General features: G+C 41.4%; 1 protein-coding gene across 1 annotated transcript in view; it reads left to right on the top strand.

Moving 5' to 3' along the window:
• Positions 1–7,385: 7,385 nt before the first annotated feature.
• LOC136877239 (dimethylglycine dehydrogenase, mitochondrial) overlaps positions 7,386–13,935 on the top strand; it is a 95,383-nt gene continuing 88,833 nt past the window's right edge. Inside the window, exon 1 of the mRNA XM_067151099.2 lies at positions 7,386–7,462. Within this exon, the coding sequence (XP_067007200.2) occupies positions 7,407–7,462 (56 nt within the window). The 5' untranslated portion in view covers positions 7,386–7,406. The remainder of the gene's footprint in view (positions 7,463–13,935) is intronic.

Here is a 13,935-nt window from a genome sequence, read left to right as displayed (position 1 = left end):
TGATTAATGTTATATAGAGAATGGTTGCCTAGTTGTACTTCCTCTTAAAACAATAATCACCACCACCACTTCATCATCACCACTATTACGTTTGATCAATACAGTGCAATATAATGTATAATAACCGATCAGCATTTCCAGGTGATCAAAACCTAAGAGCGTGCGGTGGCAACCACGAGGTCCAGTCAGTCTGGTATTGCTTCCACTTACTTGAGACAGAGCTCCGTGGCTAAAGGGTTAGCGTGCTGGCCTTTGGTCACAGGGGTCCCGCGTTCGATTCCCGGCAGGGTCGGGAATTTTAACCATCATTGATTAATTTCGGTGGCACGGGGGCTGAGTGTATGTGTCGTCTTCATCACTTCATCCTTACTACGACTCTATTTCATTTCATTTCTACTTGAGACAGACCTCTTTGTCGTATCTATAACCCCCTGTAGGTGGAGATGGTACAGCAGAATGCATCCACGGTATCCCCTGCCTGTCGTTAAAGGCGACTAAGAGGGGACCAGGACTTGGGAGCGTGGGTTGGCGACGACGGTTCCCCTTGCTGAATCCTGGCATTGCTTTCACTTACTTTTGCCAGGCTATTCACTTTCATCTATCCTATCTGACCTCCCTTGATCAACTCTTGATCTTTTCCGACCCCGGTTTACGAGGCGTAGGGAGTCCTTCATTTTCACGCCCTTCGTGCCTCTTGTCTATCTTTGGCCGATACCTTTATTCTTCGAAATGTAGGGCCACTTCCATTTTCCTTCTGATTAGTGTTAATAGAGGCTGGTTGCTCAGTTGTACTTCTTGTAAAAACAATAATCATCACCACCAACTATATACAGCCTGTTTCTAGTTACTCGATCGGGTCAGGAATGGAATGAATGACGCCCCCCCCCCCCCATCTAGCGGCGAGGATAGGAATTGTGCCGGTTGCTAAAGCCTGTCGCACTACTCATCACCACCTATCTATAAAAATAAAATTACTTCTTTGTCTGTACATTTCACATTCTTGCCTCATACCTCGTTTTTATTGGTCATACGAAAGTCGAAAATATGTGAAGTTCAATTTTTGTTTCTTACATCACGGGAAAACAGCGTAAGGGAATTTTTGGAAACTCGGTATTTAATTTCAGGGATCTGTCTCTTTCTCAAACACACACACACTCAGTTTTCCATCACATCGGACCACGGAGTTCCTGACTGTTTAAAAAATCTACAGTTCAGGCAAGCAACTCCATGTTGAAAACATCCTAGGGATATGAGCTACGAATTTTTGGTAAACAAAATATAATAAAGTATGAGAATATATTCTTTATTTATTCCCAAAAATTACAATTCTTTTCTTAATCATCGTTATCCGGTCGATTAGATTATCGGTTTGTCTTTTTCTACCACTACAAGCGCTAATGTGAGTCAATGTATTGTTTCACTTACGCACCACTACGAGCGCTAATGTGAGTCAATGCAGAGTTTCACTTAAGCCTTTATAACTACATTCGGTGTGGACATTTTTCAAAATACAAAAAAAACGCCTGAGGGCATTGAACCATGAACGCATGAAGTTAATTTGGCTAGGATTTGAATAAAGAAGAAAACGCGTAACGAAACAAGCGATTTTAGGCTGTTTTACCGGAATTGCATGTAGGTGGTGGTGGTTATTATTGTTTTAAGAGGAAGTTCAACTAGGCAACCTTCCTCTATATAACATTAATCAGAGATTCAAAAATAAAAGAAAAATGTGCAGGCAATGTAAATAATACGGAAGACTGTCTCGATGAACTAGTTGAGGATAACAATGATCAACCACGTGTTAGTGAAGGAACGCAATGCTACAATCAAGTCAACTCACGGCAAGTCAAACAAAAAATGAAATTAAGGAGGTCTTTGAAATGCAGTATACAGGACTACAGTTACATCGCAAGATCATTTTATTAAATGAAGATTTGCATTTACTGCATTGTCTGAACAAACTCGATATTGAATTATTCTATCGAAGCTCAAGAGTGAAGCGGGTCGTGGGGACTTGAAAGCTAATTTCTTACTTGAATAAATTGGAGCTTTCACCAAAATGAACTGTAAATACAATGAAACAACAAACAAAACTGGTGTACTGCACTGAAATAAATCACCGTCCGCTCACCGCTTAGTAAGAAATATGAATATTTTACAACTTCCTCATCAACGAACACCTAGGCTTACGTTGGGTCCACGAACGGAGAGACAAGTGCTACGTCACTTGCAAAAGGTAGGTTGACAGCTGAAGAAACGACCGCTGCTCACCCCGAAGGCCTGCAGATTACGAGGTGTCATGTGGTCAGCACGACGAATCCTCTCGGCCGTTATTCTTGGCTTTCTAGACCGGGACCGCTATCTCACCATCAGATAGCTTCTCAATTCTAATCACGTAGGCTGAGTGGACCTCGAACCAGCCCTCAGGTCCAGGTAAAAATCCCTGACCTGGCCGGGAATCGAACCCGGGGCCTCCGGGTAAGAGGCAGAGACGCTACCCCTACACCACGGGGGCCGGCAAAGAAGACATGTAGGCCTATAAAATGTATGTTTGTTGGATGTAATCGTCGACCGCTACTCGTTTCTCCTGCAGTTCCTCTTAAAGAATGTTGGCTCTGTGGAGATGTCGCTGATGACTGATCAAGCTAATCTTCGCATGAAACATGCGGTCACATGCAGTAGCTTTGCGCCAGAGAACTCCGTTTTGTGCAGTTGTTGTCCAAGTGTTAGCATTTATGTCTTAGTCTTCTTCAGCTGGTCTTTATAACGTTTCAAAGGAGCACTTTGAGGCCTTTTGGCAGTTTGCTATCATTCATACGCTGGATGTGACAAACGGACCAACCCATCTAAGCCGGTGAGTGATGATGAAGACTTCTATGCTGTTCATACAAAGGGCAATAGGAAAGTTTTGCAATGTGAGTGAACGCTTTAGACTTTCAAAATAAATTCCACCACACTCAATACACTTCTCCATACGTCGAAACCAGCCACTGAACCAACTCTACCACCTTTCTTCGGTTACATTTTTACACTCTTGATCCCATGCTGCCAGAAGCTCCTCGTCGGATGCAAAACGCCGCCCTTTCAACTTCATCTCCACTTCTGGGAAGAGTGCGAAGTCACACTGGGCAAGATCAGGACTGCATGGAGGGTGATCAAGCACAGTCAGCCCTGATCTGGCAAGAAAATCCATTGTTACATTAGCACGATGTGCTGGAGCATTGCCGTGATGCAAGAGCCAAGTGTTGAGCCGTGACCTTGGACGGAGCTGCTCGAGAGCCTGGATGTCCTGAGGCAAACAAGTCTCACTGTACCAGTTCGCAGTAACTGTCCTTTGTGTTTCTAGCACACCCGAGTCAGGATGCCCCGTTTAGTGAAGAATACTGCAATCATCCTTTTCTTCACTGACCTTGACTTTCGCACAGTCACAGGAGTACCCTCATCTTCAAACAGCCACGCCTTGTTCTGGGATTTTGTTGGGACATCGTAATAATAAAGCCAAGTTTCGTCACCTGTAACGATGCTATCGACGCTACGCGAAGTCCCATTTTCAAACTGTTTAACATTTTTCGGCACCATTTCACTCGATGTGCCCTTTGTTCCTCTGAAAGTGAATGGGGCACCCAAAGGGAACAAACCTTTCTAACATGGAGATGGTCGTGTAGAATTGAATGAATAGCAGGTGCAGGGATGTGGAGGATCTCTTCTACCTGTCGATGTGTCAACCGCCTCTCTTGCTGCAACACTTTCCACACAGCTTCAATGTTTCCCTTAGTCACTAATTCAGACGGTCGCCCAGAACTAGGATCGTCTTCAACCCCAAAATTTCCCCTCTGGAACTCATTGTACCAGCGGAAAATTGTTGTCCGATGTGGACAGTCTTTCCCCAGCACAGGAGTCATTTCCTCCAGGCACTGGTCAACAGTTAATCCACGAGCAAAATTGTAGCGGATAATTGCGCGATATTCACCTTTAGACCACAGTGGCATCTTAACAAGCTTTCAATTCCACTGCTTGATAACAACTGGTGTGAAGGTCACGCCTTGCTGTCTTCTAGACAGGTTTTCACTCCTCTTTTCATCCCTCACCATAACAGGGGTGTCCAGCCAACCGTTTTTGCGTATTGCAAAACGTTCCTAGTGCCCTTTGTATGCGCCTTGTCAAGAACTGCCACATTGCTTATGCAGTCATCCCATTTGATGTTCATGATGGATCTAAGTTTCTGCTGATGGAAGCATTCCAGTTTCTTTACGTCACGACAGTAACGTGTCAAGGTTTCACATCCATATAGTAATGTTGTTATGATTACAGCTTGGTACACCATTAGTTTGGTATGTATTTTACCTCTTGGATGTAATGCATAGTCAACAAAAGACAACTAGGACGCTAAACTGCGATCCTAGCGGCGTGAAGCGCAACTACCCGTTCGTCTTGCCAAGTCTCGGCTCTATTTCCAGGCCTCGAGCATAATCCTTGGCCTCGAGTAATAACGTAGGCCATGGTAAGGGGAGTGTGTTTTTTTCTTAAGTCCTCCATGAGCTTGAGAACTGGCTTGTTGATAAATATCGTGATTTATTTCATATGGCACTATGAAGGACACTCCTACATCTTAATTTTTATTAACAACATACTCAGGTATATTATTGCGGCTTAGTTTGTTTTGGTAATGTTTGGTGATTTCAATATGTAACTATAAAAAAGTCAAGTTGAAAGCAGTGATGAACCATTCTGTGCCATACTTAGGGCGGCTACATTTGCTTTCTATAGGGACCATGATTCCAATTTCTTTTTAAAGAGAAATAGAGCATAGGTCCTAGGGTCCTACCATTGAAACTCTGCTACACGAGAACTTCGTACTAGTTCAGAATGTAAAGAAAGAAATGTTGAGTCAATACAGGCGATATAAATCTGACATAACATAAAATGAATTCATAACAAAATGTAGGTACGGTATACACTGACTGACAGAGCAAATGCAACACCAAGAAGGAGTGGTTCGAAAGGGATGAAAGTTGGGGAAAAAACAGAGACGGCACGGACGAATAATTGATGTTTATTTCAAACCGATATGCAGGTTACACAATGCGCACGGCATCGACTCAGTAGGATGTAAGACCACCGCGAGCGGCGATGCATGCAGAAACACGTCGAGGTACAGAGTCAATAAGAGTGCGGATGGTGTCCTGAGGGATGGTTCTCCATTCTCTGTCAACCATTTGCCACAGTTGGTCGTCCGTACGAGGCTGGGACAGAGTTTGCAAACGGCGTCCAATGAGATCCCACACGTGTTCGATTGGTGAGAGATCCGGAGAGTACGCTGGCCACGGAAGCATCTGTACACCTCGTAGAGCCTGTTGGGAGATGCGAACAGTGTGTGGGCGGGCATTATCCTGCTGAAACAGAGCACTGGGCAGCCCCTGAAGGTACGGGAGTGCCACCGGCCACAGCACATGCTGCACGTAGCGGTGGGCATTTAACGTGCCTTGAATACGCACTAGAGGTGACGTGGAATCATACGCAATAGCGCCCCAAACCATGATGCCGCGTTGTCTAGCGGTAGGGCGCTCCACAGTTAAGGCCGGATTTGACCTTTCTCCACGCCGACGCCACACTCGTCTGCGGTGACTATCACTGACAGAACAGAAGCGTGACTCATCGGAGAACACGACGTTCCGCCATTCCCTCATCCAAGTCGCTCTAGCCCGGCACCATGCCAGGCGTGCACGTCTATGCTGTGGAGTCAATGGTAGTCTTCTGAGCGGACGCCGGGAGTGCAGGCCTCCTTCAACCAATCGACGGGAAATTGTTCTGGTCGATATTGGAACAGCCAGGGTGTCTTGCACATGCTGAAGAATGGCGGTTGACGTGGCGTGCGGGGCTGCCACCGCTTGGCGGCGGATGCGCCGATCCTCGCGTGCTGACGTCACTCGGGCTGCGCCTGGACCCCTCGCACGTGCCACATGTCCCTGCGCCAACCATCTTCGCCACAGGCGCTGCACCGTGGACACATCCCTATGGGTATCGGCTGCGATTTGACGAAGCGACCAACCTGCCCTTCTCAGCCCGATCACCGTACCCCTCGTAAAGTCGTCTGTCTGCTGGAAATGCCTCCGTTGACGGCGGCCTGGCATTCTTAGCTATACACGTGTCCTGTGGCACACGACAACACGTTCTACAATGACTGTCGGCTGAGAAATCACGGTACGAAGTGGGCCATTCGCCAACGCCGTGTCCCATTTATCGTTCGCTACGTGCGCAGCACAGCGGCGCATTTCACATCATGAGCATACCTCAGTGACGTCAGTCTACCCTGCAATTGGCATAAAGTTCTGACCACTCCTTCTTGGTGTTGCATTTGCTCTGTCAGTCAGTGTAAATAACTCGCTAGTTGTCTGTTCGCTATTCGCTTAGCAATAAGTAGACTTATCTCTTTTTTTTTTCCGCACGGTATGAGTGTAATAAAGACCAGACATACAGGAAGAGGATAGTTAAGGGTATCTCTCTTGTTGATTCAATAGGTAAACTGAAAGTGGTCTCAACGTCTGTGCATCCTGGAAGTACGGTACTTAACACATTGAAATTTTACATCTCATACAACAGCATTGTTACGCGCCCACCGGAATTGTATCTCCAAGAATTTTGCTAACACGACCGGTGACATTGGCAAGTGAAGAAATAAGTTTATCAAAGCTTAAATTATAGAAACTTACCTGGGTCACCAATGTGTCAGGCGCGAATGAGCGGGTTAGCGATAGTGTTTGCTAGAAGTCGAGCTGGTTGAATATTCGGATTTCAACCGAAGCAAGAAAAAATATGTTTCATTTAAGATACGTATATAATCACATTTCATTCTTGTTATGATGCATTTAGTATTTTATGCTTTTCCGTTTATTTAGGCCCTAACACCTCATCGAGATTTAAACTACTACTCGCTCTTCATGTTGTAGTTTCTGGCCGTGTATTGATAGGAATGAGTTCAAAACATCATGGTCGCCATCGTCGTTGCTGCAACATATTAGGCTGTGTGTTTATGTGAAGGGTGATGAGAGGAAGGAGCGGCAAAAGTCCTTGGGCCATGAGTGTATGAAGATCCCAAACTCTAAAGTAAGGCGAGTACCCGCAAAGATGTTATCCCAACTAAATCACTGCATGTCAGCCTATTCATGTTTTAACATACCATAGGCCTACTTAACTTTCGATCGGGGAGGTGCGTGCAGATTTCGGCAATTGACGGTAGCCACAGCATCAAAAGTTTGAAGACCCCTGCTGCAGCAGTAATATGTAACATGTTACGGAGTGAAACCTTGGAGACTATCGGTGGCTTCCCTCCCAGCGCGTGCTTGAGCTCAAAGGCCGAGAGGTTGAGTGAGTGTCATCAGTGAGTTTTAGTGCACAGCTCGGCCAACATGCTGCAGGCGCGTCGTCTATGGAGGAGCAGAGTTCCCGCTGCGCGGCTCTTCAGGTGAGCCTATGTCAGATCTCTGCTCTATACCAATACACGAGCAATGGCTCACCACTTTTAGTCTCGTGACCAAATTATAGCCTACACAAAATTATATAATAATAATAATGTTATTGCCTTTACATCCCACAAACTACTTTTTCGGTTTCTGGAGACACGAGATGCCGGAATTGTGTCCCGCTGGAGTTCTTTTACGTGTCAGTAAATCTACCGACACGAGGTTGACGTATTTGAGCACCTCCAAATACCACCGTATTGAGCAGGATCGAACCTGCCAAGTTGGAGTCAGAAGACCAGTGCCTCAACCATCTGAGTTACTCAGCCCCGTGCCTACAATTTGATGAGATTGAGGAAAGCTGCAGGACGCCTCCTCTCCCTACCTAGTGTAAGCTTCCTCCCGACTGCCTATTTTTAGAAAGAGTGTCTAAGTATGGATCTACACTTTCAGGAATGCTCTCTTAATGCATTACGTTTGAATTATGCAGGCTACCGATATCTGCAACCCTAGCTTTGCGCTTGTTTTGTGCTGAGATCTGGAAAGTAGGCTGCAGAATATTGAGAACTTACGGACATTCTTAGTTGAGTTATCCAAGAATGATTGCTATTTGTTTTACGTTGCACCGACCCGAGAGAGTTCTTAAGGTGATGACAGGATAGTGTTAAGACTTAATTAAAGTAGGCTACAGTCCCAGCATTTGCCTGGTGTGGGAATGGGAAGCCACAGAAAAACCCTCTTCAAGGCTGTCCACGGTGGGGTTCAAACACACTATCTCCCAAATGCAAGCTAACAGCTACACCTCAAACCACATAGTCAACTAGCTTGGTCCCGAGAAAGAAGTAGGTAGCAATTATAATGTACAGAAATATAACATTTCTTCTTGTTCTCAATCTATATATATAAAATAAGAGTTTTGTCTGTACATTGCTCAGAATTTGAAAATAATGGTATTTCTGTATCGGTCATGTCCACAGTAAGAAGGAAATGCATTTTTTTTACTTTTCCATAATTTCTGTCTGTCTGTCTATCTGTTTGTACACGCATCACGAGAAAACGGCTGAAGAGAATTTAATGAAAATCGGTATGTAAAGTCGGGGGATAAGCCGCTACAATATAGGCTGTAAATCGTTTTATTCACGCTGAGTGAAATGGTAGTTTAGGGGAAGCCTAAAATTTAATTCTCAAATATTTATATTATTAGTGGTCGTATTGATAAATACTACATAACTAAAGTCGTACAGAATTAAATTTCCGATCATTTATGTCTTATACATTTTTCACATACAGACTATAATAACAGAGATAGACTATTCATGATTTTTTTTTTTTTTTTTGCTAAGTCCATATCAACGCCGAGCTAGGAGAAAATGGGTAAACAGAATTTAATGAAAATCGTTATATAGAGTCGGGGAATAAGAAACTACAGTTTAAGCTATAAACATTTTTATTCACCCTGGATGAAATGGTAGTTTAGGAGAAGGCACCTAAAATTTAATTTTTAAATACCTATGTTACTGGTCCTATCAAAAAGTACTACATAACAAAAGTTATAGAGAATACAGTTTCCGATCATTTATGTTTTATTCAGTTTTACCATACCGACTAAGATAAGAGTGGTATTTCAGAGTCAGAGAAGAAAATTAAATATGAAGGCCTACAATATTGAAAGCGCATAACACTGATCAATAATAACATTACATTGACCATTGTTTGTTGTGATGTTCTTTGTCTCGTATGCTGACACTCAACTCCGGTTGATGGGATTACTGTTGCGTACCGAGTATAACAGCCTGACTGAATATTGGCAGGAAATAGCTGGGAAGTTAGATAATTTTCTTTTTTAGCATACATTTTCTGATACTGCTGGTACGTACCGGTATCTTACTTGTTCATCATAGTATTCCAGCTACTCAATCCCTACTCTGATGCGCTGTTTTGAAGGAGCAGTTGCACACTTAAGGCATAGGCTCACTTAGTAGTAGTAGTAGTATGAACTGGTCTAGAATTAGAATTTAGGCATATTCCAAATTATAGCACCACAGTTTACTAAATAACTCAAAATTCAACTCTGAAAAGAGCTTCTTCCTCTTCACTTTTATTAAATCTACATTAATTTTATTCCAAATTAGCAGCAAAAAGGTTTCTCCTCTGGCTTGGAGGAAAAATTTGCCTCCAAGTCAGATAGTCTTTTCCCCCGCCAGTGTAGTGAATTGAGATTTTCTGACTTATCAGGAACTCCTAGGAAACAGGTAAGTAAACAGGCATAGTTTTTGCCCTGGGACTCTCCACTATTCAAACCCCCCACCCCCACCCCACCGTCAATAAAAAAAGCGAAGAGTGTTCACGGATCACGGATGTCTGCAGCCTGGTCATTCCAGCTCTGGAACTTTGGACTGTTAGATCAACAGCGTAGTACTGTTCATTAAAAGTGAGAAAATGTGTGATTTTTCATTTGATTGTTTCATATGAAAGCATTGCTTTTAATTGTGCCATTCCTACTGATGTCATTGTAATAACCTATGTTCATTTCAGTTGGGAAAACCACTAAGAGAGTCTTTCTGAGGATCTAAAAAGGCAGCTGGAGAGTGTCTACTATTATAATGAAAACTCCCCAACCTGATTGTGACTGATGGTAGGCAAGCGAGCCTACCATTATAATGAAATTTCCCTAACCCATTCTTCATATGAGAAAAGACGTTTGGTGACTTGCCCGTCGCGTTTCTAGGGTAACGTTACGAGCTATGCAATTTAATCCACTCTTGCTCACAACATGTACACTACCTAACCTAGAATGCTGTATACAGTGCAGAATTCCGTAGCAAAGCACGGGTACATCAGCTAGTTTTCAATAAAATCAGATTTTTATTGTGATTCTTTGACTGGTAGGCTACCTATTACTTCGGCTGGGCAGTTATTCTTTACACTATGGTACTTGTGCAAAATTTGCCCAGTCTCTTAAGAGTTGGTTTCTGTTTCTTGTCTCTGATTATTACCCCCATATTCAGTGTAACCTCAAGATCTAATCTAATAAGATAAATTGATTTTTCACACAAAAATTCTATCATAATCAATTCTCTCATTTGTATGTGGGAATCACATTGTCTTAGGCTATGTAACAGTGATGGTTTCTGACCTGGTTGCAGGTTTGTGCAACCACCACTTTTTTTATATTCTAAATGAATTACTAATTAGAGATTTCATGCTATTCTTTCTAAGCAGTGATTCATTCATTTAAAGCTCTCTGAATTAACATCCATACATCTTTGTTTCTGTTCAGTCTAGCGGAGAGTGGTCCGAGTCTGGGTTGATTAACAAAATTCTTGCAATAAAACGTAAACATTATTGCATATAGTGAAACCAGCCTAAATCAGAACATGATCGTTCTGGTATTTTCTTTTTCTTTTCTGTTAATGGAGGTTTCTGGTTTACAAAGGGTTGTGTTTTAAAACAGTAAGCCCTACTGTATTACTGTAAAAAAAGAAGGAAAATTTGTTTTTTCTCTAATCAACTTACGTGATTGCAGTCACTCCTATCCTCTATCATCTTATGTTTAGAATACATTTTTACTGAATTGCAAATATAAAGTACAAAACTGAAGTAAGAAAGCACTATGATTCACAGTTTTATTCCACTTATACTTTTTATTTCATTTGTCAGCACAAAACTGAAAATAATTACTCTACAATGTGCATTTCAAGAAGAATACAAGTATTAACGGTACACTATTTACAGCCTAGTAAGGTCAACAATCTTTCAAAATCTCCTGTAGCACAAAAGAGAAAGTACTCTCTAAAAATACTACTTAATGTATGGAATCTTCCAAGGTCCTTGAAAAAGGCTGTTACCGACAGTGAGGTTTGGTTCATAGATGTCCGAGCACACTCACTCTAAAAACTAATTCTTTGCTTACTATCATCATTACAAAACTGAAAATGATTCGATAGTGTTTAGTAGCAGCTATGCTTAAATTGTTCTGTTTCCATCAGATTATTTTTGCAAATCATAGGCCTACTCAGAAACGGTTCTGTTTCCATGTTAGACAGTTTTCTGTTTTAAAGTATTGTTTAACATAGGAAATTGCACTGAAATGTATTTTCTCTTTTTACAGATTTCTGATATATAGGCAGGTTTTACTGTATCTGTTTAGCAAAGTGTATAATACCATATTGCATTGATCATCATCATTGAATGAAATGGCGTATGGCTTTTAGGTCTTTTGATTTGACGCCCTTGAGTGACCTGCGTGTTGGGATGAGTATTACATGTTGATGAAGACGACACATACACCCAGCCCCCATGCCAGCGAAATTAGCGAATTATGATTAAAATTCCAGATCCTGCCAGGAATCAAACCCCTGTGACCAAAGGCCAGCACATTAACCATTTAGCCATGGAGCTGGATATCATCATCATTAACTTTGTTTTTCAATGATAATAGTTGATGGTCTATCATGAAACATATTTGACTAATTATCTCCAATGCACCCAACCTTTTGCTGCATAGCTTAATTGACTCAACATTTTGTTACCTGTTACTTTTATATTGTCTATCCATTGCATTGGGCATCTTCCTCCAGATCATAAACTGTCCCCTGAAGAATGGTTTTCTCCTGGTTGTATTCTTGCTGAAATTCTGTATACCCACAGTATTGCCAGTTTCTATAACAACAAATGGAGAATAGCTTTTTCTTTACATCGAGCTTCCTGAGGATTCCTTAGTTCTTTTGTCCCTTCATGATATCCTTAGCATCCTAGAATGCATCAGTTCTTTTATCTTTTGTATTTATTGCCCAAGTTTCTGCACTATAAAGAAAAATTGCAAATCTGGAGTCTTCAGCAGCCTTAATTTGTTGCATCTGTTTACCACGTGATCCTTCCAGATGACTATGAGCTTTGATACAGCATCTCATGTTATTGCAACTCATCACCGTATTTCCTTTTCTAAAACAGAACCCAAACAAACTGCAGTATTCTACTGTTAATTTGTTTAGTGATCTCCTGTGATGTACAAGTTTCAGAGTGCACTGTATCTTCTAGTAGGGATTGGAACAAATTTGTTACTTTTAATGATCTGGCTCAATCTCATTCTTGAATCTGGCAATATGAAAGTAGCAGAGGTATAAACCATTCTCTCTTAATTGACCCAGAGTTTGGCTAGCTGTCCCTTTTGCATTGCACATCTTCCTTGATATGGTTGTGTCCATTTGGGCTTAATATTATTTTTAAACTTCTGTCTATTTTGGCCTGATTTTTTTTTTCTGAATTTTCAAATTTGTTTGTTGAATAGGCAAACTTATTTTTATTTTTGTTTCCACTTAATTTGTTCAGGTAGGATGGTTACCTACAGTAGTTGTAACTTCCTCCTAAAACAGAAAAAACCACTACCACTACTCAAGATCTTTGTCCTTCAACAACAGACAGTGGTATGATGGTAAACAGTGTGAAAAGTCAGTTTCAAAGTTCACCTCTTAGTTTTAATTACTGTTTTTATTGAGTGAAAGTACCTCATGGTAAGTATCTTTGTGCTAATATAAGGAAAGCTTATAGGAGAAATCAAATTAAAAAGATTGTAAATAAAGGTAACATATGGTTACGAGGTATTTAGGGGGTTGCAATAAAGATGTATAAGAAAAGGCATAAAGGAAAGGTCATTGGTAAGAACCCAGTTACAGCATGGTTCCAGTGTATGGGATCCTCACCAGGATTACTTAATTTGAAAACTGGTAAATATCCAAAGGAAAGCAACACAATTTGTTCTGGGTGATTTCTGAAAAATATATTAGTGTTATGAAAATGTTGCAAACTTTGGGGTGGGAAGACTTGAGCAGAAGAAGACGAGCTGCTCGACTAAGCCGGACGTTCCAAGCCAGGGATGGCGAACCTTTTCCGACTGGCATGTCAGTTAAGGTCTTGTTTATTATGTTTTACTGTCTACTGTGCCATCGGTTATTTTCCTTTAAAATTGTCATGAAACCTCTTCATTTGACTTCATTTATGTATTAGATTGCATTATATATAAAATCATTCGGCTAAATGTTTCATGACTTTACCTTTCAAACATCACTGAAAATTATATTACAAAAACAGATAAATTTTAAGAATAAAGTATATTTTTGCTTTAACCTAATAAAATATGTAAAAAATATGGCCATAGAATTGTGATATACTGCTTTATTGAAGTGTTATATTAAAATATGCTATAGTGGTAGATTTCCAACCTATTTATTACATGTTAGCAACATTAAAATATGTTAGTATGTCGTGTGGCGTGCCACGGAATTCGTGTTCGTGTGTCAAAGGTTCGCCATCCCTGTTCCAAACTGTCAGTGGATGGATGGCTTAGAATGATGTTAGCAGACAAATAAGCAGTAATGGAATTTGAAAAAGTAGGAATGATCATAATATGAAGGTAAAGTTGGGATCCATGCCAAGGGAGGTGTTCGATAAATTTTCAAGTTCTTAGAAATCATAATGT

Source organism: Anabrus simplex, chromosome 7, assembly GCF_040414725.1.
Source record: "Anabrus simplex isolate iqAnaSimp1 chromosome 7, ASM4041472v1, whole genome shotgun sequence".
Taxonomy (NCBI): domain Eukaryota; kingdom Metazoa; phylum Arthropoda; class Insecta; order Orthoptera; family Tettigoniidae; genus Anabrus; species Anabrus simplex.
The sequence above is the reverse complement of the archived record's forward strand: the minus strand, read 5'-3'. Positions and strand labels throughout refer to the sequence as shown.